General features: G+C 37.7%; 1 protein-coding gene across 1 annotated transcript in view; it reads left to right on the top strand.

Annotated features, from left to right (window-relative positions):
• HIBADH (3-hydroxyisobutyrate dehydrogenase) overlaps positions 1–25,751 on the top strand; it is a 140,700-nt gene extending 114,949 nt beyond the window's left edge. Inside the window, exons 5-8 of the mRNA XM_007981790.3 lie at positions 7,314–7,447; positions 11,988–12,064; positions 18,773–18,929; positions 24,814–25,751. Coding sequence (XP_007979981.2) covers positions 7,314–7,447; positions 11,988–12,064; positions 18,773–18,929; positions 24,814–24,972 — 527 coding nt within the window. The 3' untranslated portion in view covers positions 24,973–25,751. The remainder of the gene's footprint in view (positions 1–7,313; positions 7,448–11,987; positions 12,065–18,772; positions 18,930–24,813) is intronic.
• Positions 25,752–27,175: the final 1,424 nt, after the last annotated feature.

Raw genomic sequence — 27,175 nt, forward strand, 5'->3', positions numbered from 1 at the left:
GGGTACAGTGAGTTATGTAGTTCACCTTTTTGCCGAAGCATAAATATATAGGTACTTCAGAAAGAATAACTTAATGGAGAAAAAATGGGAGGAACTTTGAGACTATATAAGAAATGTTGGCTGGGCGTGGTGACTCACGCCTGTAATCCCAGCACTTTGGGGGGCCGAGGCAGGAGGATCACGAGGTGAAGAGATCAAGACCATCCTGGCCAACATGGTGAAACCCTGTCTCTACTAAAAATACAAAAATATTAGCTAGGTGTAGTGGCACGCTCCTGTAGTCCCAGCTACTCGGGAGGCTGAGGCAGGAGAATTGCTTGAACCCGGGAGGCAGAGGTTGTAATGAGCTGAGATTGCGCCATGGCACTCCAGCCTGGACGACAGATTGAGACTCCGTCTCAGATAAAAGAAAGGAAATGTTAAGTAATAGTGAATAATGTTTTCAGTTGCTGGTTATTTTCATGTTAATGTATAACTTAAGACTTGAGCCTGTTTTCATTCTCATATCAAATAAAACTGCCCAAAGATTAGGAGACAGATAAGCATAAATGTTAGAATGAGGTGATTTAAGTTTTACTTATTTTATAGGTATAAGGCTAAGATTAGCCTGAAAAGGATATAAAGCAAGAACCAAGCTTCAATTCAGTTTATCTTGGGAGAAAAAGGTCACTATTTTTGATGCAAAAATGTGGAAACATTGTTCATTACTTCATTTACTGTTCCTGCATGAAGTTCCAAATGAGAATTTTTAAAAATATGGAACTCAGTTCAAGGAAAAGATGCTTGCTCCCAAATAGGGTTTCCCAAGACTTCTAAGATACTCAGATCCATATTTGAGATTTGTTGTGAGATACTATGGTTTCTTTTTTTATTGTTCTTAATGCTGATTTTGTTTTCTTTTGAAAATTTGATTTCGTTTTTTAATTGACAAATAAAAATTGTATATATTTAGCATGTACAACATATTTTGAAATATGTACATATTGTGAAATGGCTAAACCGAAATAATTAACATATGCATTACCTCACATACTATTTGTGTGATAAAAGCACTTAAAATCTACTCTCTGAGCAATTTTCAAGAATACAGTACATTGTTATTAACTATAATCACTATGTTGTACAGGTCTCTTGAACTTACTTCTCCTTATTTCTGATTTTCTAAAAGCTCTCTAATTTTTTTGCTCTGATAAGCATACCCACATTGGTTGTGAAGAGAGGTAGAGCGTTACGTGCATTTAGAGAACAGGCAGAACTCAGCATCTAATAAAAAGCATACCAGATAACCTGCTCAGTTCATGTCAGTTAAACTGCTCTGAACTAGATTTGCAAATGGATTCAGAATACCTATATTCTTATCAGAGTTTTTATATGCCTACTTACAGTTGACAGCAAGAATATTACTCTTCAAGAACAATTTGTTGTTTTTTCACCCCTTCTCTTTCTGAGAATTATTCTTTCAATGACGAAGGTTGAAAAATGAAAGGAAAGGGGGAATCAGGATTTGGTGGTGATTGCCCTCATTCATTGATACTTGATGTGTGATGCTACCTTTTGGCATTTTCTTCTGGTTATACATCTCTTTCCCTAATTATATTTTGTACTTTTTGAGTGCAAAGACTAGGTTTTATAACTACCATGACCTTACATTTTGGACTTTCTGTGATAGTCATATTTCAAGTAGTTTCTGAATATAACAAAACAAGTCCTTATTTTTGATTCAGCAAATATATTTACTTGTTGAATCTTTACACATAGCACGAAGATCTAGCAAGTTGTTAAAGGCACTGAATAAATATTTGCTGATGATATTTTTCCTCTTTGGACCTCTGTACAACTGTATACCCTCTAATAGCACGAATCTGACTCTTTTATTAGCTATATGTATTTTCCTTATCCCTTCCGCTACCTCCATTCTCCAACGTCTCCCTCCCCCCAGCATCACAAGCACAAGATTTCAAACTTGTTGAGAACAAGGATTATTTCTTCCTCATTCTCAGGGTTGAGGACCACTGAAGAATGGATCTCCAATGATCACATTTTTGATGTCAACTATAAGTAGGTGTGGAAGGGAAGAAGGAACGTAGTTTAGCAAATGGAGTCATCTATGATACCTTTTTTTTTTCTGAGAGAGAGAGAGGCTGATTTAGAGGATTTGTGCTTAGATTTAAAAGTGCTTCTCCCCTATAAGGCTTACTAAAATCAAAACAGATTACCAAGAGAAGTGACAGATGTCTATCACTTTAAAGTCAGGGTAGTCAGCTACCCATTTTGCGCGGTTTGGGCATTTGCCAAAAACATTTATTTGTACAAATGAGTTCAGTGTTTCCGATTCTAGTATTATGGGAGAGAAACACTAGAGACATCATCACAGGAAAGTGTTAGAAAAGCACTAAAGGCAGCCACAAATATTTAGGCTTTTTAGGGTTAATGTAGTTACATGAGAAAATTTTTTTTCTCATTTGGAACTTTTTTTTTTGTACAAAATAAAACATGCCATAGTTTTGTGTGTTAATATAATAAATGTGGGAAAGTGGATGATTATGAACTTGAAAACCCAAAATTATAGAATTTCAAAGCCTTAAAAGGAATTCAGTGGTAATTTTCTCTAACCACTTCACATCCTAGATGAAGAAACAGGGTGAGCAGCATTTAATGACTTGCTGGAATGATAGAAATGCTTTGTCTGTAATCCTTGGCATCTCGTGCATATCTTGTGAGAGCAGTTATCACATGGTATTACAGTTGTGGTCTGTTTCCTGGACTTTTCTTCTCTCTTGCCTCCTGAGAATCTCTTATGTACTAGAGCTGGTGAATGTGAGTGAATGAGCCAACAATTACTGCCCTCATGGAGCTAGTGTTATTCTAGGGAATACAGACCAGAAACAAATGAAAGTGTTAAAGAGGTGATAAATACTATGAATAAAATTGAAGCAGGAGAAGGAGAGAGCAATGAGATGCTATTTTAGATTGTTAGGTTGAGTGGTCAGGGAAGGCCTCTCTCAAGAGGTGAATTTTGAACAGAGGCCTCAATGTACTAAACTATACCAGTCATGAATATCTGGGGGAAGAACATTTCCGGCAAAAGGAATAGCCAGTTCAAGGCTTTGAGATGGGAGCATACTTCACCTGTTTCAAGAACAGCAAGGAGGGCAAGGTGGCTGGAAAGCAGCAAGTGATGGGAAGAATGATATGAAATGAAATAGGAGAGGTAGCCCAGAGCCATGTCATGTAGGGCTTTGTAGGACTTGGGATTTTATACCAAGAGTGATAGGAAGTCTTTGGAGGGTTGGGAATAGGGAACAAACATGAGCTGGGTGAACTAGATGTATATTTTAAGAGGATTCGTCTAGTTGCTATATGGAGAACAGACTACAGAGACAAGAGGAGAAAGGAAATAAAGTAGGAGACTATTGCATTAATCCAGGCAGGAGTTACCTGTGGCTCAGACCAGGGTAGTAGGGACGGACAGTGAGAGAAGTGGCTGAATCACCAGTGCCTAACTTCTTAGGAGCAGGGACATTTGTGATTCATCCTTCACCCAAGGGCTTACCACAGGGCCTGATTCTTAGTAGGTGCCCAGTTAATTTTGTTGAATAGATAAAACAAATGCAGATTTCTTGTGTCTTCCCCATTCACTATGCTGCCAGTGAAAGATTTTGCAAGAAGTCTTCACAGTGATGTCATCTTAACATAATGGCTGTAGACCACTAAAGTTTTTCTTAACCTGAGCCACCCTGCTTCTGTTATTTACAGGTGCAGCCCAAACCCACTAATACTTAAAAAGAGAGGCTAAAATTATCCCAGAGAAGACAATGGCTTAAGTAACTAAATAGGAAAATGTCCACTTCACAAATTCAAGTTAAAAAGTAGTAAACCCTTACATTTAAATGGCATTTTTAGCTGGGCAGGGTGCTCATGCTTGTAATCCCAGCACTTTGGGAGGCCAAGGCAGGAGAATTGCTTGAGCCCAGAAGTTCGAGACCAACCTAAGTGAAACCCTGTCTACCAAAAACAACAACAACAACAACAACAAAAAACAAATAGCCAGGCACAATGACACATGCCTGTAGTCCGAGCTACTCAAAAGGCTGAGGTGGGAGGATTGCTTGAGCGTGGGAGGATTGCTTGAGCGTGGGAGGATTGCTTGAGCGTGGGAGGATTGCTTGAGCGTGGGAGGATTGCTTGAGCGTGGGAGGATTGCTTGCGCCTGGGAGGTTGAGGCTGCAGTGAGCTATGATCATTACACTCCAGCCAGGGTGACAGAGCAAGACCCTGTCTCAAAAAATAAATAGCATTTTTATTTTACAGCATACATTTACATATTCACAGCCAATCTATGAAGAGGTTATTAATACTTTTCCTGTTTTATACACTGAGACTCAGAAGTTAAATAATTTGTCACACAATTTGCCAGCAAGTGGCGCATCCCCGAAACAAAATATAACATCTCCAGATATTTTACCCTTTCTACCATGCTTATTAGTTTATTTATCAACCAACCATTTGTTGAGTATATCATGCACTATAATAGATAATGGGGATGCTGGCAAGCCATGCCCCCAGTGCTGACTTTGTGAGAAGTTTATAATGGAAGAATCAGACAAGAAAATCCAAGATTTTAATAAAGTATGATAAATGCTGTAATAGAATTAAGCACAGGGTGGATTTTGGTTTTGTATATACAATTACTAAAATATATAGTAAAATAAATATTTCTTCCAGTATTCTAGCAGCTACCCGAGTATGCATTCTGTGTTTTTATATTTTAGAAAATGGACTTGAATCAAAATGGCATGTCATTGTAATAAATTTCTTCATTTTTGATAGACATAAAAATCTATACAATGTCTTCTGAAATCCATAAGCTGTCTTACACAGCTTTAGAGTCACAGCTTTCTAGATATTCTTTCCTAAGTTCAAAATGGTTACATTTATTTCAGGATAATTTCGGTCTCTTTGTTTTGATTTTGAGACAAGGTCTTGCTCTGTTGTCCAGGCTGGAGTGCAGTGGCATGATCTCAGCTCACTGCAGCTTCCACCTTCTGGGTTCAAGCAATCCTCCATCTCAGCCTCCTGAGTAGCTGGGACTACAGGCACATGCCACCATGCCCAGCTAATTTTTGTATTTTTTGTAGAGATGGGGTTTCGCCCTGTTGCCCAGGCTGGTCTCAAACTTCTGGGCTCAAGCAGTCCACTAGCCTCAGCCTCCCAAAGTGCTGGGATTACAGATGTGAACCACCATGCCTAGCTAATTTAGGTCTTAATTCTGCCTTTGCAGAGGGACTAGGCTTGATAATGTTGTATGATTAAAGGAATATGTATGAGAAGATAAGATTTGGTTCCAAGGAATGTCAAAACTTTAGAATTACCCATTTTAGTTAGACCCTTACTTTGGGATGTAGGTTATGATGAAGTCGGAAATAATTATGATACCACATCAATATGAGGAAAGAGTCGAACTACCACAGACCTCTGAATTAAAAGATAAACTCTTCTTTCTTTTGTGGTCTTCTCTTGCTTAAGCAACTTATTTCTGCTTTTTAAAATATGTGTTTGAACAAGTGAGAAAGTACACCTGTCAAAAGACTAACCAGCTGAGAATCACTGTCAACATTAATTTTTTAAAAATAAATGACTCTGAAGCTATTTAGCAGTCTGTAATCTAAATATAAAGCAAAGCTATTGATCTATGATGGATAGTGCTGGATTTGTTTGTAAGCTTTCACTTAAATCTTCTACTTAATTTCTCTAGGTGAGATCAACAGGATTAGGAGGAATGGTGGTTATATGGTTTAAATAAAAATGGCTATGGAAATTGAGCAAAATAATTGTAAAACATTAATGGTTTACCATCTTGATAAAGTAAACTAGAAACTAACAAAACAACGGTCACTTAAATGTTAATAAGAATGTTTGAATGACATAGATTGGCTAACTGAAAGCATTTTTTATAAATTGGGTTTTTGTATATAATCCATTTCAAAGTGAAGATATTGCAAAATAATGTAATTTAACCATATGCATGAGCATCTCAGGTTTTCAGAACATGTGGGCACTCACTATTCCAAGATTGTTTGGCTAGCATAATGCTGACTTTTTTTTGACTTTTAATAATTGGTTATGACTAGTATCAACTGTAAAATAGAAAGCAAAATATTCACAATTTGAATGAAATAGGTATTTCTTCACTTGGGCTTTTAAAAAACATAAATACTGTATTTCATTGAATACATTAAATTCAAAAGCAGGCCATTACTTGCAGCTGTCTATTCTAATGGCCAGATTTGATATATACTACAGACAATTACAATTTCTTTGTTCTTACCATACTGTAAAATAAGTTCTTCCACATACTTGCCTAGGAAGTTTTGAAAAATAAAGCCTAGCTTGAAAATTATGAACCAAGATTTCTTTGAATATTAAAAACAGTAATAATACTCTTGATTTTATAGTTAATAAAAATTTAGATGAATGAAGCTTCTTCCTCTTCCTTTTTAGGACAAGTCTAGATCATATTTTCTGTGCTAAATAAAAAGTTGTTTCTCCAGTCACTCGAATGAATGAACATGCATTAAGTCTTTGTTAAAAGTTACTAAGGAGTAGTGAAGTCAGTGTTAAAGTTTATTTCTTCTTCTTGCTCATATCACTAAAAATAAATTGCCCAAAAGATGTATAGCAGGAAGGAAAAGAAAAATCAAATAATATTGAAAAGTACACATGAGAATAATCAGTCAAAATAAGCAACAGTTTTTCTTGCCTTAAAAAAAGAATCTACCATCTGAAATGCCTACTTGTTTAAGGAACAAAGAGCCAGGTCTCCCTCTTTGTAGATCTCACTTATAGATAGTATTTGGAGAGTGGGTGAGTGAGCAAGAACCCCAAATCCAAACGTGGGCAGCAGACCCCTCTCTGGCTGCTCCTTTGCTGATCAGGGCCCAGGTAAAACTTTTTTTGTGTGTACTTTCTGTAACTTAATAGGTTTCTTAGGAGAATAATAGATGCATGGGAATAATAACATTTACATTTTAAGTTCCCTTATCTGTTAGGCCATGATTGTGCCCAAATGATTAAGGTGAGTTGAGATTCAGAGTACGACTGAATCTATATGTCTCTTTTGGTTTGTGATTAATCTGGGTGATACTTGATTGCTGAATATTTCTGTAGAGATTTAGAGTATCTTATACATGCCTGGCATAAATACAGTTTGGAGGCAGGATGTTTTTAGTTGGTTTCTCTAATTTTATTATATGCCTAAAAATTTTAAGAAATGTATTCTTTTGCTTCTATCCCTTTACCCCCAAATGATTCAGGTGTAGGAGCTGCACGATCTGGGAACCTCACGTTTATGGTGGGAGGAGTTGAAGATGAATTTGCTGCTGCCCAAGAGTTGCTGGGGTGCATGGGCTCCAACGTGGTATACTGTGGAGCTGTTGGGACTGGGCAGGTAAGATTTTTACATTAATGACCTTGACTTGATGATGTAAAATTGACTAATGTTCCTCTTTCCTGACCATATTTTTATTCTTCTTTATTCAACCTTTGGATTCTTTCTTTGCTCAGATTTTTAAAAATTTATTTGGAATAAATTAGTTTTGCATCATTCCTGGTGGGCTTAAGCAGACATCAGTCAATTAACTTATTTAAAAAACTTCCATTATTGGCCAGATGTGATGACTCATGCCTGTAATCCCAACACTTTGGGAGGCTGAAGCAGGAGGATCACTCGGGCCCAGGAGTTAGACACCAGCCAGGGCAACATAGTAAGACCCGTCCATCTCTACAATAAACAAAAAAATTAGTCGAGTCTGGTGACACACACTTATATAGTCCCAGCTACTTAGGAGGCTGAGGTGGGGGATCACCTGAGCCCAGGGGTGGGGGATCGAGGTTGCAGTGAGCCATGATAGAGCCACTGCAGTCAGCCTGGGTGATAGAGCAAGAACCTATCTCAAAAAAAAGAAAAAAGGGAAAAAAATTTCATTATTAGGATCTTGACATGTCATCCCAGCAACTACTGAAATCATCCTTAAAACTGCTCTTATTTTGAAGTGCTTGTTTCTGAGTTGCTATTTTCCTCCACCTAATTTTTAAATTACAGTTGACCCTTGGACAACACAGATTTGAACTCCGTGGGCCCACTTATACATGTATTTTTTTCCATAGATATATTGAAAACTTTTTGAAGATTTGTGACAGTTTGAAAAAACAGATGAACCACATGGCCTATAAATACCAAAAAAATTAAGAAAAAGATATGTCATGAACACATAAAACGTATGTAGATAGATGCTAGTTTATAAATATGCACAAATCTGTTACAAAGAGTTAAAATTTATCAAAATTTACAAACACTTATAGACCATACATGGCACCATTCACAGTTGGGAAAAGAAGTATTAAATCATAATGGCATAAAGTTAACTGTAGTAATACTGTACTGCTGTAATAATTTTGTGGCCACCTCCTGTTGCTATTGCAGTGAACTCACGTGTTACAAGTATTGGACATAAAATGTCATGTGACACTAATCATCTTTGTGTGAGTGGTTCATCTCAAGTAAATTGTGTATCATAGTAAACACGATCTCTTGGAATTCTTTTGTATTTTTTATCATGTTTAGTGCAATACCATAAACCTTAAATGACACCATAGGACCCATACAAAGTGCCACTAGTGATGCTGGAAGTGCTCCCAAGAGGCTGAGAAAAGTCATGACATTGCAAGAAAAAGTTGAATTGCCTGATATGTACCATGGATTGAGGTCTGCGGTTGCATTTGCCCTCCATTTCAAGATAAACAAATCCAATGTAAGGACCATTGTAAAAAAAGAAAAGAATAGTCATGAACCCATCACTGCAGCTACTCCAGCAGGCTTGCACTTTTTGCAAAACATCTTTTTATCTCACATTGAAAATGCAGCTTTTATGTAGATGCAGGATTGTTATAGAAAGGCATACTTACATCTAATATGATTCAAGAAAAAGTGAAGTCATTATATGACAACTTAAAGCAAAAAGAAAATGAAGGATCTAAAGCTGGAGAATTTAATGCCAGCAAAGGATGGTTTGATAATTTTAGGAGGAGGTTTGCTTAAAAAATGTCAAGATAATAAGCGAAGTAGCTTCTGCCAACCAAGAGACAGCAGACACTTCCCAGGTGCCATTAAGAAAAATAATTGAAGAGAAAGGATATCTGCCTGAATGAGTTTTTAATCCAGACAGAAGTGCCCTATGATGGGGGGAAATAAAAAGGATGCTCAAAGGACATTTATTGGGAAGAGAAGCAGGTACCAGGATTTAAGGCAGGAAAGGATAGGCTAACTCTCCTGTTTTGTACAAATGCAGTTGGGTTGGTAATCAGGACTGCCCTTATCTATAAAGTTGCTAACTCCTGAGGCTTTGAGTAAAAAGATAAATACCAGCTGCCTGTCTTTTGGTTGTACAGCAAGAAGGCCTGGACAGTGAGAACCCTGTTTCTGGATTGTTTCCATCAATGGTTTTGTCTCTGGAGTCAGGAAATATCTTACCAGTAAGGGACTGACTTTTAAAGTTATTTTGATATTGGACAGTACCCCTGGCCACCCAGAATAATATGAGTTCAACACTGAAGGGCATCCAAGGGGCCAACTTGCCCCTAAACACAACACCCCTAATTCAGCCTCTAGATTAGGGGATCATAAGGACCTTTAAGGCTTATTACACATGGTACTCTATGGGAAGGATTGTCACTGTGGAAGAAAACCCTGATAGAACATCATGAAAATCTGGAACGATTACACCACTGAAGATGCCATTGTTATTGTAGAAAACACCTTGAAAGCCATCAAGTCCCTAACAGTAAATTCCTGCTGGAAAAAAGTGTCCAGATGTTGTACAGGACTTCACAGGATTTATGGCAGGGCCAATCAAGGAAATCACTAAAGAGACTGTGCATATGGCAGAAAAGGTGGGGAGTGTATGAAAGCTTTCAAGATACGGATCTTGGAGAAATTCAAGAGCTAATAGACACCACACCAGAGTAATTAACAGAAGAGACTTGATGGAGATGAGTGCCTCTGAACAGTGCCAGATGAGGAGGAAGATGATGTACTGAAAGCAGTGCCAGGAAACAAATTGACATTAGACAGTAAGGCAGAATGGTTCTGATTATTCAAGACTCCTTTCAACTTCTTTTACAACATGGACCTTTCTATGATGCAGACACTGAAAATAAAGCAAACAGTGGAAGACGAATTGGTACCATACAAAAATGTTTTTAGAGAAATGAAACAGCAGAAAAGTCTGATAGAAATTACAATTTCCATAAAGTTATCCGGAGTGTGCCGGCCCCTCCTGCCTCCCCTTCTACCACCTCCACCTCTTCTGCCTCTGTCACCCCTGAGACAGCAAAGAGCCAACACCACCTCTTCCTCCTCAGCCTACTCATTATTAAGATGATGGGATTGAAGACCTTTATGACGATCCACTTCCAGTTAATGAATAATAAATACATTTTTATCTTCCTCATGATTCTCTCAGTAACATTTTTTCTCTAGCTTACTTTACCGTAAGAAAACAATATATAATACATGTAAAAATATGTGTTAATTAACTGTTTATGTTATTGACGAGGCTTCCAGTCAACAGTGGGCTATTAGTAGTTAAGTTTTTGGAGAGTCAAAAGTTATACATAGGTTTTTGACTGCAACCGGGGGTTGGCACCCCAACCCCCTCATCATTCAAGGGTCAACTGTACTTGCCATAGCTCTATTTGTAGTACAATCAGGCAGCAATAACCCATGGACTTCAAAGTTTTTCTTGAAAAGTAACTTTCATTTAGAAATATGAGGTGATTGAAAGAGATGATTAAACAATACTGAACACTGAAATCAAGCTAGTTGTTTCCCTCCCCCTCCCAATACACACACACACACACACACACTCTCTCTCTCTCTCTCTCTCATTCCTCCTCTTAATGCTTTTATCCTAGTCACTAGGACTCTATCTCACTCTAGACTTGGTATTATCTTAGATATATTTATTGTCTCCATACTCTTACACAGTCTCCAAGCTCTATTAATTCAAATTACTCTCATTGTTGACCTTCATTTCCATTCAACACAGGACCTGGTCCAACCCTTTCTTTCAGTGTCTCACACTTAGTTTACTGCTCAGGGGGCCTAATAAGTGTCCCTGAATGCCAAATTTACCCCTCAGTCCAACACTATAACCCAGACCAACTCCATCAAGATGCTTGTATCATCATAGTGCTTCCCCATTCTGAAACTTTGAATAGATCCCAATTTCCTACCGTGTCAAATTTTAACTCTCCACCCTAGCTTTCATAGCTGACATGTTCTTGCCCCAGTCTTAACTATCAAATTTCTCACTATTCCTTAAAACATAGGCATATTAATCAATTTTCTTACTGTTCCCCAGCAACATCCTATGTAAAATATTTAATCCTTATATATTTACCCTTCTCCCCAGATCGCCTTCTTTCCCTTTCTTGCCTGTTTAAATCCTGCCTTGACCTCCTAAAGGATGATTTCAGGTTCCACTTCCTCTCTCTTCCTGCCTTCAGTGATCGTGTTGCTCTGAACTCCTCCTCTTATCTCTTATAGCTTCTACCTTACAATTCACCACTTGTTTTGTTGCCTTTTCATATAGCATATTACTCCCATTTCCCAATTAGACTGTAAGTTCCATCCTGTAAAGAGCAGTTGTATACACCCTATAGTGCTGAGCCCGTAGTAGCGATGTGGAAAATAAATTTTCACATAGGCAAATTTATTACCTAGTGGAGGAGACCTGCAAGTCTGCTCTGGGATAGCATGAGGTTCAGAGGGAGCCAGGCTGCATCATGTTCTCTTCCCCACTCGAGAAAATCAACAGTTGAATGTTACTTCTTTTAGAAAGTAGCCCCTGGAATTGAGCAAGGAAAAACATCCTGTGAGTTATAGCTTGAAAATACAGATATTTAATATGTACTCAATTTATTTTCAGGCGGCAAAGATCTGCAACAACATGCTGTTAGCTATTAGTATGATCGGAACTGCTGAAACTATGAATCTTGGAATCAGGTTTGAATAGTACATTTTTATACTAACATTTTTATAGGCTTTCCTATTTGATTTTCTGATGTTAAAAAAATGATGTTCATGAGAGATAAATGAGTTGATCCAAGAACATTTTGAGAGTACTTAATTATTCAACTTGAATAGACTTTGCTTATTGGACAAGCAATAGGACCCAGGAGAGCATGAATACTTTTTGCCATAGCCATAAAATGTATTGCCTGTGCATTTGAAGTTATATTATCCTTTTCATATGGGAGCCCCATTTCTTCTATTATGTTGAAATGCAAGAAACATTTTTACTATAAAATTTAAACATACTTTGGCAATGTCGGGACAAATTTGTATAAGACATGGTTTTAGTGTGTGGTGAACTCAAGTGGTATGCTACCATGTGACTAGTTTATGTACCTTTTAAAAATATGGTCCCCCAAATCTGCCCTAAAAGTGTTCTTGGTGGTTCATTCTCAGGCTAAAAACTGGATAGCATTCATAAAGCTGCAGTTCATATGTGTAACTCTTTCATTTTATTTTGCCTGTCGTTTAGTTACTTTGCATTAGTATGTATCTTTCTATTAAAATGGCATACTTTGCTTAAAGTGATTCAGGAATTCTGTTTTTCCTATGGATGATCATCTTTTAAATGCTTAAGGTTAATGTCTTAATTTTAGCCTTTAATCTTTTGGGTTAGTAATGCTACATATGATTAATCACCTAATTAATTTTTTGAATGTTTTATATTTCATGAAAATAATAAATATACATTGCTTACTTTAGAAAATGCTTAATGAGCAGGATGCTTCACTCAGTTGCTTTCATCACATTCCCCAAAACTGCTTACCAAATATATCACAAAACAGAATAGTGTTTCCTAGCACAGCTTTTAATAAAAGTAATGAAAAGAGCCAACATACTTGAGATATTTTTGAAAACACAGTAACGGATTCACATTTCCTCTTAATTACCATATCAAGATGCTGTTATTTTATTGAATTGCCCTTGTCTCAGATGTTTAACTATCTTGACCTATTAAGTTGTCATGTTGTAATTGAGATAAAAGAGGAATTTGCTTTGCATCAGCACTAATTGGTTTATCAATATCGTGTACCATTTACATTTTAAAATTGAATGTCCATAAGACGGTAAAGCATGTCTGTACAGAGCCTTAATAAGAGTGGTAGTATATAGGCACCTTTTCAGAGTTATGTTTGTATTGTGGCCAGTTTTAGGATATGGGTCACTTATAATTGAAAAACTGGTTACTAGCAACTTGTTTTCATGTTCATTCTCTAGACTAATTTCATGGAAGAGGAAAATGTACATTTCTGGAACATAAATTACATATACATTTGGTGTTGACAGCAGGATTGGTATGCATATGTATGTTTAGAATTTTATTTTTATTTTCTGGATATAAATGATTATATAAAGTAAAATGCTGGATGAACTTAGGCTATACTGTACTACAACTTTCCCTCTTTGCCCACTCACTTGTAGTGGGTTCGTTTTCAAGGAGAAAATGAAAAGTGATTAAAAAAAAAAAGACATGTAAGAGAACAGAAGCAATTAACAGAGTTTCCCTTATTTTTGGCTCTGATCAACTATGGCAAAATTATTTAGAAATATGAAACTTTTAAATGTTTCATTTTTCTAAAACTCTACATATATACTGATATATATAACATAAAATATATTTTAAAAATCTGAACACAAGGCAGAAACTCACTAGTTGTACTTAACTGTTAAAAATAATGTGTAAGTTTCTAGTGTTTCAGATTATACCAATGAATTGCTTATTTTCATAACATGAGGATTTTACCACTTTATCTTACAAAGATTCTCAGTGGTTTAAAGGCCCTAAAAATGAATGCTTCTGCTCTTGTCTTTTCTCCATGGTTTACAGACATGGTTTAAAGTGACAGGATTTTTCTCTAATAGAGTATAGAGAGCGGCCACGATTTATTGAGCTCTGCAAGGTGAAAGAGAAAATTGGCATCAGCAAGCATAAATTCTCAAGTAGTAAATTCCCACAAAGTAGTATAGCATCACAACGGTTTAGCCACATTTATATTCTGTCCACTCTGAAGTGAAATTTTTCAGAGCATTAATGTCAACATTTACAAATTGAGTCACCCATTCCTGTGAAGTGATCATCTCTGATTAATTTTATTCTCATAAGTCAGTGGTTTTTCTGGAACACTTTTTTAAAAATAATGAAGAATAAAATCTTACAGTTTAAAATTCTTATTGACCCTATGCTCTTTTACAATGAGTCTTTATGGATGTTAGCAAAGTTTTTAAATGTTGTAAAAAAAAAAGTAAAGAGTACAAAATATGGTAAACAATGTATTTTGAGATTCCTTTTTTATTAGACCTTTCTGCTTTCTAATTGCATTCCTACATAGGCATTAGAATCGTAGTTTTATGGCCCTGAAAGTACCCTACTTGTATTAGAGAGGTTTTGTTCCTGTGTATCACATAGAGACAACATTGATAATGTTTTGTTGTTTTAAATTACCAGCTCCACTGGAAATTGATTTAAAATATATATATATTGGTAGTATAACAAGTTATTTGCATTACCAACCAGACCCAGGCTCCTTCAGCACCCACTGTATTGTCTTCCACCAAAAGAAGCTTGAAGCAGCTGAACTTCTGGAAAGCTGTTCAAGATGAGAACTTTCCCTCCAGTGTAGTTTTATTAATAGTTTCTTGCATACTGTCCTTAGAAGATGTTGCTTTTGCATTTATGTGATGACTGGAGCCTTAGTTGTGTACCCTAATAAATATAACAGATGGCAAAGGTTTGTAATTTGTAAACGGCCAGAAAGTTTGTTCTTTGTTTGTCTCTATACTGTCTGGTTTTACGTAAGAACAAAACAAATTATGTCACTAAACTGGAATGTTTGTATCACAGGAACAGATCTGGAAATGAAACATCTAAGACTATGTCAACCCAAATCATTCACTTATCATACAGATTTCTTAATAAACTGATAAAATGCCATCATATTTTATCAACAACTAGCCAATATGTATTGGTTTACTACCTACGTATACCAATACGTATTAAGTTCACCACCTACTTAATAGTCAACTACTAGCCAATACAATAGCATGTGTTTGGGCATGCATGTAGGTCTGCATCCAAGCTGTCCCACATAATTAAGCTCTTTTCGTTTATAAAATGACAAAAATAATTACATCTATCCACTGGGTTGTTGTGAAGATTAAGTGAGTTAACCCACGTAAAACAATTTCTGGCACATAGTAGGTATCGATATGTGGTAATGATATTTGTGGTTGTGGTGAGGTGGTTATTGTTTGAAATTAAATTGTACTTTAATCTTTTTCTTCCTAACATGTCTCACTAGCTGGCATTACATATTTATTTGTCTGTTTATTACCTGTCTTCCCATCTAGAAGCTCCATGAAGGGGAATGGTTTGTTTACTCATTGCCATGTCTTAAGAATACACCTGGCAGGTAGTAGGCACCCAGTGAAGATTTGTCAGATAAATAAGGAGAGGAGGGAGGAGGTAGGGGAGTGAGTGAGTGAATCTCTTGCCAAAGGTAAAAGTTATCCAGGTGGGTCTTAACTCAGCCCTCCTGGCAGACAGGCACAGCCTCCTCTTAGCTTCCTTCTTACTGTCTCCTTGGCTGCACGTGTAGCACTTGGCTATAGTAGATCTCAGTAAACATTGATGGATAAGTGATTAATTAAAACTGACATGGTCTTAGATGTTTCATTTTCAGATATGTTCCTGTGATATAAACATCCCAGTTTAGTGACATAATTTGTTTCGTTCTTTCGTAAAACCAGACAGTATAGATTACTCACAGATAATATAAACAAACTTTTTTGGCCCTTAAAGTCTTGGTTACAATGAAGGCAAATGTTTAATTTTTAAAATTTTGTACAGTTTATGCATTATTTTTACTTATTCCAAAACCTCATTTAAAATTCTTATGTTTTAGAGGTGAGTAGATTTGACACAGTGACGTTTATTTGAGATGCATTATATATGCAGTCAGAGCAATGAATTCATTCTGTTTATATCAGAGAACATTCCAGCAATTGTAAAGCCACATGCATGCACGCATGCACTCTCGAACCACATCCAGTGGCAAGTTATTATGGGGACTGACAGACTGTCATTCTTTTGATGGCTTGAGCTGTATATCTTCTGAACAGCAATGGGGCTCTTATGCAGAAAGTATCATATGTTCCCAGCCAATTTACAGGGAAACAGCAATAACATTTTATCATGGTTGAGAGCCCAGTAGCTGCTTCCTATTAAACTTGCCCTTTCAGATACCTGTCTTGGATTAATTTGTTGATTTCGAATGGAAACTCAGTCTTCTCCAGTGAAGCATGACGTTCTAGGATAGACTCTGAATGACAATTACTGTGTATTCTAGCTGGTTTCAGACCATTACAAGCCTTGGGCACAGTGGAAAACAGAGGACTTCAGTAACTGATTTTAATATCATGTCTAATTTTAACTGTCAGTTATGTATGTGCCAGAGAAAGAATCCTCAGAAAGATGAAATGCAAAACACTTCTAACTTGCTCTTTTTAATGATACACTTTGCTGCGGGTGGGGGCAGGGGGAGGGAAGTGGAGAGGGAGTAACTATCTCCTGAAGGCAATCAGCACGGTGGGGAAGCATCAGATTTGAAAAGTGAGAATGAAAAACTGCCGCCTGATTTTTTGTGTGTGCCCCTCAGGATGCTTCTAAATAGTAATGTGTTCACCAAAAAGGGTTTCCATCAATCAGTACCAGTACTCTTCCTTGACCATTCAAGAAAAATGTAGGGTTTTACAAAGTTAGGATAATTAGCTTTGCTCACCATTTTGTTGAATATTATAGAAGAGAATTTTCTTAGCCGTAAAAGCTCTTGTGAGCTACTACTGAGTGTAACCTGGTAGATTAGAAAGAAGGGAGGAATTCTGCTGCTTTAAATGTGATGAACCATCTTAAAAGATCTAAATTAGGAAGCCCTGAAATTGTATTTCAAGTGGAGGGAGAAAGCGACGTTTTGGAGTCTTTAAAAGTATTTTCTCCTTATGGAGCATATTAGATGTATGCATTCTTGAACATTTGTACTTTCCAGTTATAGCAAATTAACTAATTGTTAATTTGTGGTTTTACTTTTCACAATTATTCACTAAGCACACTGGCTTTATCTTTTCCTAAGTGATATACTACAATAGCATACTGATAGCCTAATCTTATTTAAAAGGAGAAAGCAAGCATCAGTAGCAAACTATACATGCAGTGAACTTGGATCTTTATAAAAGAATGAATGAAACTGTTGGGTTTCTCTCTGGGGATCTACAGTTGATCAGAATGAATGATAGCCGATTTAGACTCAGTTTCTGTATCTGTTATAATCCTTAGTAAAACCCATCACTATAACATGGGCCACCATATGAATTCAGATACTTGATATGCCACATAGCAGTCTGGGAACCACAGCTACCCCTTGAAAGCCTGATTACATAACAGTTGTATTATGTGGTAATTCCATACATATTTTTGGCTGTTAGCCTCAGCCCCCTGCTCTAGCATCTGAAAAAAATGTTTTATTGGCCATGATATTCAGATTTTGAAATAAACAGACGTGTTTTAGACACACAAACAATCTAAGCATGCCAAGATGCATAGTTTGTGTAACATTTACATAAGTGTCTCTTTTCAGTGTTTTTATTTTCTGGAAGACGTTGGTTTTAAGAAAAAGCGGAAAGCTTTTATGACAATTGTTTCATAATGGCTCTGTGTATGAAAGAAACCAAATAAATTGCTAGGTATAAAGTTTTATTTGAAACTTGATTCAATGATACTTAGCAAAATTGTGCTTCCCAAACTGCATTATATCTTTAGAATCCAAGTAATGGAGCATTTTGATTCTATTTTTTCTAGGGTCCATACTGAACAGCCGTTTCTGCCATCAGCCCAGTGATAGAACAAATGATGTTTCCGCTTGGGCAAGTTTTGTTTTATCAGGATCAGTAACCTTATCAGCAGTTGACCCAGAACTATAATGCATGTCTCTGAATAGATAGCATATGTCACAACTCTGTGCAGACTTGCTTCATAAGCAAGATTGTCTAATAAAGATTTAATAAGTAAGGAAAAGTTTGCAGCAAAAAAGTCTTCTTTTATAATAACTTTTCTTAAGCTCGTTTACAGCTCCTGGCTCATCTCTTGCATTTATTCTCATAAAAACTAAAGGAATAAACATACATATAAATGCATTCACACAGACTCCCATGATGCATCGTTTATCTGTCAATAATTCTTTCTGAAATATATCATTTGTGGGTAAAGAATGTAGAATTTAAATTATCATATTGGTTTACGGTTCTTTTGTGACACATAAATGTAGTAATGTCCAAAGATTAGAAAATCCATGAGTGTGATAAAGCAATAGTACTTTTATGCAATTATGTATTAGTTTTTCTTAATAATAGGATAACATAGGTTTTCTCTAAATGCAAAACGGTCCTGGCTCAAAAATGTTATTTAACCAGTAGTGTTTAGTACCCTATAATTCAAAATTGGATTGTTCACTCTCATATCAATCTGCTTAGATTTTAGAAGACATATAATAAATGGAGAGAGAAGATGGAGCATCCCCATACATAAATAAGTCACGCACGACTTGTACATTTTGACACTTAACACTTCTTTTCTTTGACCTTTGACAGGTTAGGGCTTGACCCAAAACTATTGGCTAAAATCCTAAACATGAGCTCAGGACGGTGTTGGTCAAGTGACACTTACAATCCTGTGCCTGGAGTGATGGACGGTGTTCCCTCGGCTAATAACTATCAGGGTGGATTTGGAACAACACTCATGGCTAAGGTATGGTAAATGTAGACACTAGCCAAGAGAGAAGGAAAAATGTTTCATGATCTAATAACACTTTCCTTCTCTTTCTCTTAATAAAGCATATGTCTCATAGAAGAGGCAAAATTACTAGAATATTCTCTCTCACTGAAAGAGTAAAAACCTAGCTTAGACGAAAATCCGTATCTTGTTCATTTTTATTCCTGGCCTTTTGGATGAGAAGAATGGGCCAGGCTCTGTGTGTGTGTGTGTGTGTGTGTGTGTGTGTGTGTGTGTCTGTGTGTGCACGCGCGCGCTTGGGTTTGTTTATATGAGCTGGTAAAATTTGGTTCATCATAAACTTAGGTTAATTTACCAACTTCTTAAATGAGAGCAGTGAGAATTTTCTCATTGTTGATAATACACTGGCAGTGCATATATGCATCACAAAAGAGAGGATTTTCCCATTGATAATAGATTTCCAAATACATCTTCCTGCTTTAAGATTTTAATATATGACCTAGGTAGTACCATTCAGGACATAGGCATGGGCAAAGACTTCATGTCTAAAACACCAAAAGCAACGGCAGCAAAAGCCAAAATTGACAAATGGGATCTCATTAAACTAAAGAGCTTCTGCACAGCAAAAGAAACTACCATCAGAGTGAACAGGCAACCTACAGAATGGGAGAAAATTTTTGCAATCTACTCATCTGACAAAGGGCTAATATCCAGAACCTACAAAGAACTCCAACAAATTTATAAGAAAAAAACAAACAACCCCATCAAAAAGTGGGCAAAGGATATGAACAGACATTTCTCAAAAGAAGACATTCATACAGCCAACAGACACATGAAAAAATGCTCATCATCACTGGCCATCAGAGAAATGCAAATCAAAACCACAATGAGATACCATCTCACACCAGTTAGAATGGCAATCATTAAAAAGTCAGGAAACAACAGGTGCTGGAGAGGATGTGGAGAAATAGGAACACTTTTACACTGTTGGTGGGATTGTAAACTAGTTCAACCATTATGGAAAACAGTATGGCGATTCCTCAAGGATCTAGAACTAGATGTACCATATGACCCAGCCATCCCATTACTGGGTATATACCCAAAGGATTATAAATTATGCTGCTATAAAGACACATGCACACGTATGTTTATTGCAGCACTATTCACAATAGCAAAGACTTAGAATCAACCTAAATGTCCATCATTGACAGATTGGATTAAGAAAATGTGGCACATATACACCATGGAATACTATGCAGCCATAAAAAAGGATGAGTTTGTGTCCTTTGTAGGGACATGGATGCAGCTGGAAACCATCATTCTTAGCAAACTATCACAAGAACAGAAAACCAAACACCGCATGTTCTCACTCATAGGTGGGAACTGAACAATGAGATCACTTGGACTCGGGAAGGGGAACATCACACACTGGGGCCTATCATGGGGAGGGGGGAGGGATTGCATTGGGAGTTATACCTGATGTAAATGACGAGTTGTTGGGTGCAGCACACCAACATGGCACAAGTATACATATGTAACAAACCTGCACGTTGTGCACATGTACCCTACAACTTAAAGTATAATAATAATAAATTTAAAAAAAAATTTTAATATATGGATTTATATGTAAAAATCAGTTAAGTCATTTGAAAAGCAGACTGTCATCCTTCTTTTATTTGAGATCTCAACTTTAGACAGTCTGTGCTGTCAACTGTAGAAAACAATTTTTAGACCAGCTAACTTTCAGATTTCTGCAGTGCTATTTTCTCCCAGTTGAGGGTGGGTTTTTTTGTTTGTTTCTGATTCAAAAGTAAGAATACGGCCAGGCGCAGTGGCTTATGCCTATAATCCCAGCATTTTGGGAGGCCACAGTGGGCAGATCACCTGAGGTCAGGAGTTGGAGACCAGTCCAGCTAACATGGCGAAACCCCGTTTCTACTACAAATACAAAAAATTAGTCAGGCGTGGTGGCACGCGTCTGTAAGCCCAGCTACTCAGGAGGCTGAGGCAGGAGAATCACTTGAACCCGGGAGGTGGAGATTGCAGTCCGCTGAGATCGTGCCATTACACTCCAGCCTGGGTAACAGAGCGAGACTTCATCTCAAAAAAAAAAAAAGAAAGAAAGAAAGAAAGAATACATATACCTAGATACCACACAAGCATACCTTGGAGATATTGTGGGTTCAGTTCCAGACAACCACAACAAAGCAAGTCACACAAATTTTTTGGTTTCCCAGTACATATAAAAATTACATTTATACTATGCCGTAGTCTATAAAGTGTGCAGTAGCATTATGTCTAAACAATATACGTATCTTAATTTCAAAATGCTCTACTGCTAAAAAATGCTAACAATTATTTGAGCCTTCAGTGAGTCATAAGTCTTTTTTGCTGGTGGAAGGTCTTGCCTTGAGGTTGATGACTGCTGATTGACCAGGGTTGGTGGTTGCTGAAGGTTGGGTGGCTATGACAATTTCTTAAAATAAAATAGTAATGAAGTTTAAGTTTACTGCATTGATTGAGTCATCCTTTCATAGAAGATTTATGTGCTGCTGTTTGATAATATTTTACCCACAGTAGAACTTCTTTCAAAATTGGAGGCAATCCTCTCAGACCCTGATGCTACTTTATTAACTAAATTTGTGTAATATTCTAAATCCTTTGTTGTCATTTCACCAGGAGTAGAGCTATCTCAAGAAACCACTTTCTTTGCTCATCCATAAGAAGCTACTCCTCATCCCTTCAAGTTTAGCACAAAATGGTAGTAATTCAGTCACATCTGCAGGCTCCACTTCTAATTCTAGTTCTGTTTCCACCACATCTGCAGTGACTTTCTCCATTGAAGTCTTAAAGGCCTCAAAGTTATACATGAGCATTGGAATCAGCTTCTTCCAAACTCCTGTTAATGTTGATATTTTGACCTCCTCCCATGAATCACAAATATTCTTAATGGCATCTAGAATGGCAAATTATTTTCATAAGGTTTTCAGTTTACTCTGCCCAGATCTGTCAGAGGAATCACTATATATGGTAGCTATTGCCTTATGAAATATTTCTCACATAAGAGTTGAAAAACGACTCTTTGATCCATGGGCTACAGAACGGATGTTGTGTTCATAGACATGAAAACAACAATCTTGTACATCTCCATCAGCACCCTTGGGTGACTACGTGTACTGTCAGTGAGCAGTCATGTTTTAAAAGGAATCTTCTGACCAGTAGGTCTCAACAGTGGGCTTAAAATATTCAGTAAACCATCCCATAAACAGATGTCCTTTCTTCTAGACTTTGTTGTTCCATTTGTAGAGCACAGGCAGAGCAGATTCAGCGTGATTCTTAAGGGCCCTAGGATTTTTGGAATGATAAATGAGCACTGGCTTCAACTTCAAAGTCACCAGCTGCACTGACCCTTAACAACAGGGTTAGCCTGTCCTTTGAAGCTTTGGAACCAGACATTAACTTCTCTTTAGCTGTGAAAGTCCTAGATGATATCTTCCAACAGCAGGCTATTTCATCTACACTGAAAATCTGTTGTTTAGTGTGGCCGCCCTCATCAGTGATAGCTGGATCTTCTGGATAACTTCCTGCAGTTTCTCCATCAGCACTTGCTCCTTCACCTTCCACTTTTATGTTGTGGAGATGGCTTCTTTGCTTAAACCTCATGAACTAATCACTGCTAGCTTCACACATCTTCTGCAGCTTCCTCACCTCTCTCAGCCTTCATAGAATTGAAGAAAGTTAGAGCCTTGTTCTGGGTTAAGCTTTGGTTTAAGGGAATGTTGTGGCTGGTTTGATCTATGCAGACCACTCAAACTTTCTCCCTATCAGCAGTAAGGCTGATAGGGAGCAGTAACACATTATCATTCATGTGTTCACTGGAATAGCATTTGTAATTTTCTTCAAGAATTTTTTCTTTGCATTCTGCTGTTTGTTTTAGTTGCCCTGCCTTTCAGCCTGTCTTAATTTTCTACACGCCTTCCTCACTAAGCTTAATCATTTCTAGCTTTTGATTTAAAGTGTGAGACAGCTGACTCCTTTCATTTGAACACTCAGAGATCATTGTAGGGTTATTAATTGACCTAATTTCAATATTTTGTGTCTCAGGGAATAGGGAGGCCTGAGGTTCGTTGAAAGAGAGACAGCTGCCATTCAGCGGCAGGGCAGTCAGAACACATGTGTACCACATTTATCGATTATGTTTGCCATCTTATATGCGCTTTGTGATACCCCAAAACAGTTTCAATAATAACCTCAAAGATCACTGGGCGCAGTGGCTCATGCCTGTAATCCTAGCACTTCGGGAGGCCAAGGCGGGTGTATCACCTGAGGTTAGGAGTTCAACACCAGCCTGGCCAACATGGCAAAACCCTACTAAAATAACTCTACTAAAAATAAAAAAGCTGGGTGTGGTGGCACTTGCCTGTAATCCCAGCTGCTCAGGAGGCTGTGGGAGGAAAATCGCTTGAACCTGGGAGGCGAAGGTTGCAGTGAGTCAAGATTGCACCACTACACTCCAGCCTGGGCAACAAGAGAGAAACTCCGTCTCAAAAAAAAAAAAGTCACTGATCACAGTCACTATAACAGAAATAATAGTAATGAAAAAGTTTGAAATATTGTGAGGATTACCAAAATGTGACAGCTGCATGAACTGGGCACATGCTGTTGGAAAAACAGTGCTGATAGACTTGCTCAATGCAGGACTGCCACAAACCTTTGATTATTAAAATACAAAAACAAACATGCATTATTTGTGAAGCATGATAAAGTGAAGCATAGTCAGACAGACAAGATGTGCCCATACTTGGCTTACTCTCCCTCATTCCCCATGACGTTTGTTCATTCTGCTTCCTGAATATGCCTTGAATCCATCCCTCCTCCCCCGCTAGCAATACCTTGGCTGAGCCTCTTGTGTGTTGTACCACAAATACATCTTAACTGATCTTGTCTTTCAGCCTGATCTTCTCCACTTTATTTTCCACAACAAAGCAAGAGTGTGCTTCTAAAATGTAAAATCCTGATTGTGTCACTTCTACTTTGAAGTTTTTGTAGTAGTTTCAGTTACTTCGAGATTAAAGTCCATCCCTGCAACTTGTCTGACAAGCCCCCAGATGCCTTGGCTTTTGCTTGCCTCAACCAGACTGATTTCCTTTCCCATCCCCCACTCCTTGCTTTTATCATGCTGAACTCACTTCTCCCTCTTGTTCTCTCTCTTGCAAACCTTCACATTTGCTGTTCCGTCTGCCCGGATCATTATTCCTTGCCCACCACCTCCCTGCCACCCTGATGTTTTCACCTGGCTCCAGGTCTGTGCTTCACTGTCTCCTTCTCTTCACCTTTCCCAGCACCCCATACCCTGCTTCCTTGGATCCCATGATAGTACTCCTCCTATCCAATTATACCATGCTTATTTGTCTTTCTCCTTAACACAATGTGAGTTTGGGTGGGCTGTGGCTGTTTTGCTCATCATTTTATCCCAGCTTCTGGCACATTGTCAGCACACTTCAAATATTTATTGGATGAAGTAATATTTGTAACTGTTTCCTGTTTTGCAGTTTTATTTCTCTTTGTTTTAAGAATCTTTTAAAAAAAATTTGTCAGTCTTACAGATTTCCACAGATAAGATTACACCGGGAATTTTTTTTTTTCTTCAAATCTGTGAAACAAAATAAACAGGTATTGTGGAAGGTGGAAAAATATAAGAGAAATCAAGATTTCTGTGTGGAGCAGTTTTGCAGTTATATGAAAGCACTTACTAAAAAATGTTAACTTACCATAGTATTTATCTTATTTTTTCAGATTACATTTTTCCTTCTTTGAAACCAAAACATTAGGAAACACAGTTCTAAAGAGCCTTTACCACCAGTCTCAATGTGTTCTCTCCTCCTCTTGTTTGGTTTAGGATCTGGGATTGGCACAAGACTCTGCTACCAGCACAAAGAGCCCAATCCTTCTTGGTAGTCTGGCCCATCAGATCTACAGGATGATGTGTGCAAAGGGTTACTCAAAGAAAGACTTCTCATCCGTGTTCCAGTTCCTACGAGAGGAGGAGACCTTCTGAGTGTGCCCCTTGGCCACGGACGCTGTTGGGAACCAAACTCTGTCTTGGAGCCTCCTTCTAGCTCACTCCACAAGTAAATGGATTTAATCAAAGGTCACCTATCTGCTTTTGATTGTCTAGGTCACAGTAATCTCTAGGATTTTTTCACCCATTTTTAACCACTTATTCTTTTTGTCTTTTTAACAAACATATTATCTGAATTTTTTTTCTGCAAGCCACTGATAGTCTCTGCTAACTAGCTGAATTGACCTTTTACAAAGTTTGATCCCTGAGCATCCTCAATTAAATCGTTGAATCCTCCAATCAGGATATTATCTGCTTTACTCTACAAATAAAAGCAAATCTTTTGTCAACCGGATGAAACCCATCTTAAAGAAAAGGAATTGGTGTGAAGAGAGAAGTTAGAGAAGGGATATGCAGTGAATTACTATCTGTGTCCATCAGGAAGTTTGTCCTGTTAACCAAATGGTTACTGCACTACCAGGGTTACTGGTTTATTTTCCAGGGAGCTGATAAAGCAGGAGAACTGTTGCAGCATGTTTTCTATTTGGACTCAGTCACAATATGGTAGGATATCCCTCACCAACTCCCAACACTCAGCAGACTTGTTTTTATATTTTTTTCTGTCTTGTACATTCTTACTGCGTATTTTTTTGACTTGAAAAGAATGACATCTTTAGACCCATTTCAGAGCCAATGATGATATTTGCTTTAGATAATTATTATATTATAAATATAGCCATATTATTTTGAATTCAAATAAATTTCTATACTGGTAATACTTTCTTGGTTTTTGTTTCTTCCCCATCATTTGGTGAACTAATGATCTGACAAACTGACGTTCACATTAATGGGGAAAGGATGGGAATAAAGAGAAAGGAGAGGAGGTCAAAAGGAACAAAGCTCTGAGTTGGCCAGTGGCAAGCCAGTGTTTTGCTGCTTTACCTGAATCCTTATTGAGTATTCGTTTGAATGTTTTTTAGGTCATCAGTTCTCTAGGAATTCAGCCTGTGTTAAATGTAACATGCCCCAATACGGAGCACAGTCACCACTTTTCCCACCTCAGCCTCTAGCAACATTCCAGGTAATAGACCTAGACACCAAATTTGGCAGAAGTATTATTGCTTTCATCATTTTCCTGGTGATAAAAAAAATTCCAGGCACTATTAAAAGTGCTGGGGATACAGTGATGAACAAGACACAAGATTTCTGCCCTTGCAGAGCATAAGTTCTGGTGTCTCATGTGTTTGTGACAGACAAGAAATATGTATTTTTCAGATAAGAACTAAAAAGAAAAAGCAGGATAAGGGGGATGGATAGGGAGTGCTGGGGTATTTTCTTAGGGTGATAAGGAAAGTTCTCTCCAATAAGGTGGCAATTGAGCAGAGGTAAGTAAGGGAGTAAGCAGTGCAGGTACCTGAGGAACAAACATTCCAGGCAAAGGGAACAGAAAGTACAAAGGCCTTGAGGTAGGACAGTGCTGAATATGAGGAGTAACAGGCAGGCTATAAGTGAAGTGGCTCAGAATGAGGGTAGCCAGATCATACGGGGCCTTGCAGTGTATGTTAGGACACTGGCTTTTATTCTGAGCAAAATGGGCAATGTATCACTTAGCTTTTGCTGGATAACAAATCACCCCAAAATTTAGTGGCTTAAAACAACAAACGTATTGTTTTTCAAGATTCTGTGGGTTGGCCATATTATTCTGGTCTAGACCAGCTCATCTGTAGCTAAAGTCTCTAGTTTGGCTTTGCTCAGCTGGGACTGCTGGAATGGTTGAGGCTTCTCTCCATGTGGTCATGCATTTTCCAGGAGTCTAGTATGAATTTGTTCACATAGTGCTGGAAGCATCCCAGCAGCAGCAGAGGACAAGCCTTGACTTTCTAAGCCTGCGCTTGCTTCATGTTTGTACTTTCCCCTTGGCCACAGCAAATGTCATAGCCAAGCCCAGAATCAGCATAGGAGGGATCTGCATGAGAGTGTGGACACAAAGAGGGGCATTGTTGTTGTCTTTTTGCAAACAACCTATCACAAGCAGCCTGTGAAAGTTTTTCACCAGATTGATGTGATCTGACCTACTTTTTTAAAGGGATCCCTCTGGATGCTGTGTGGAAAAGAGTCTGTAGGAGCAAAGCTGGAAACAAGACCAATTCGGAGGCAATAGTAATAATCCAGTTGAGAGGTGGTAGCTGGGACCAGAATG

Source organism: Chlorocebus sabaeus, chromosome 21, assembly GCF_047675955.1.
Source record: "Chlorocebus sabaeus isolate Y175 chromosome 21, mChlSab1.0.hap1, whole genome shotgun sequence".
NCBI classification, from domain to species: domain Eukaryota; kingdom Metazoa; phylum Chordata; class Mammalia; order Primates; family Cercopithecidae; genus Chlorocebus; species Chlorocebus sabaeus.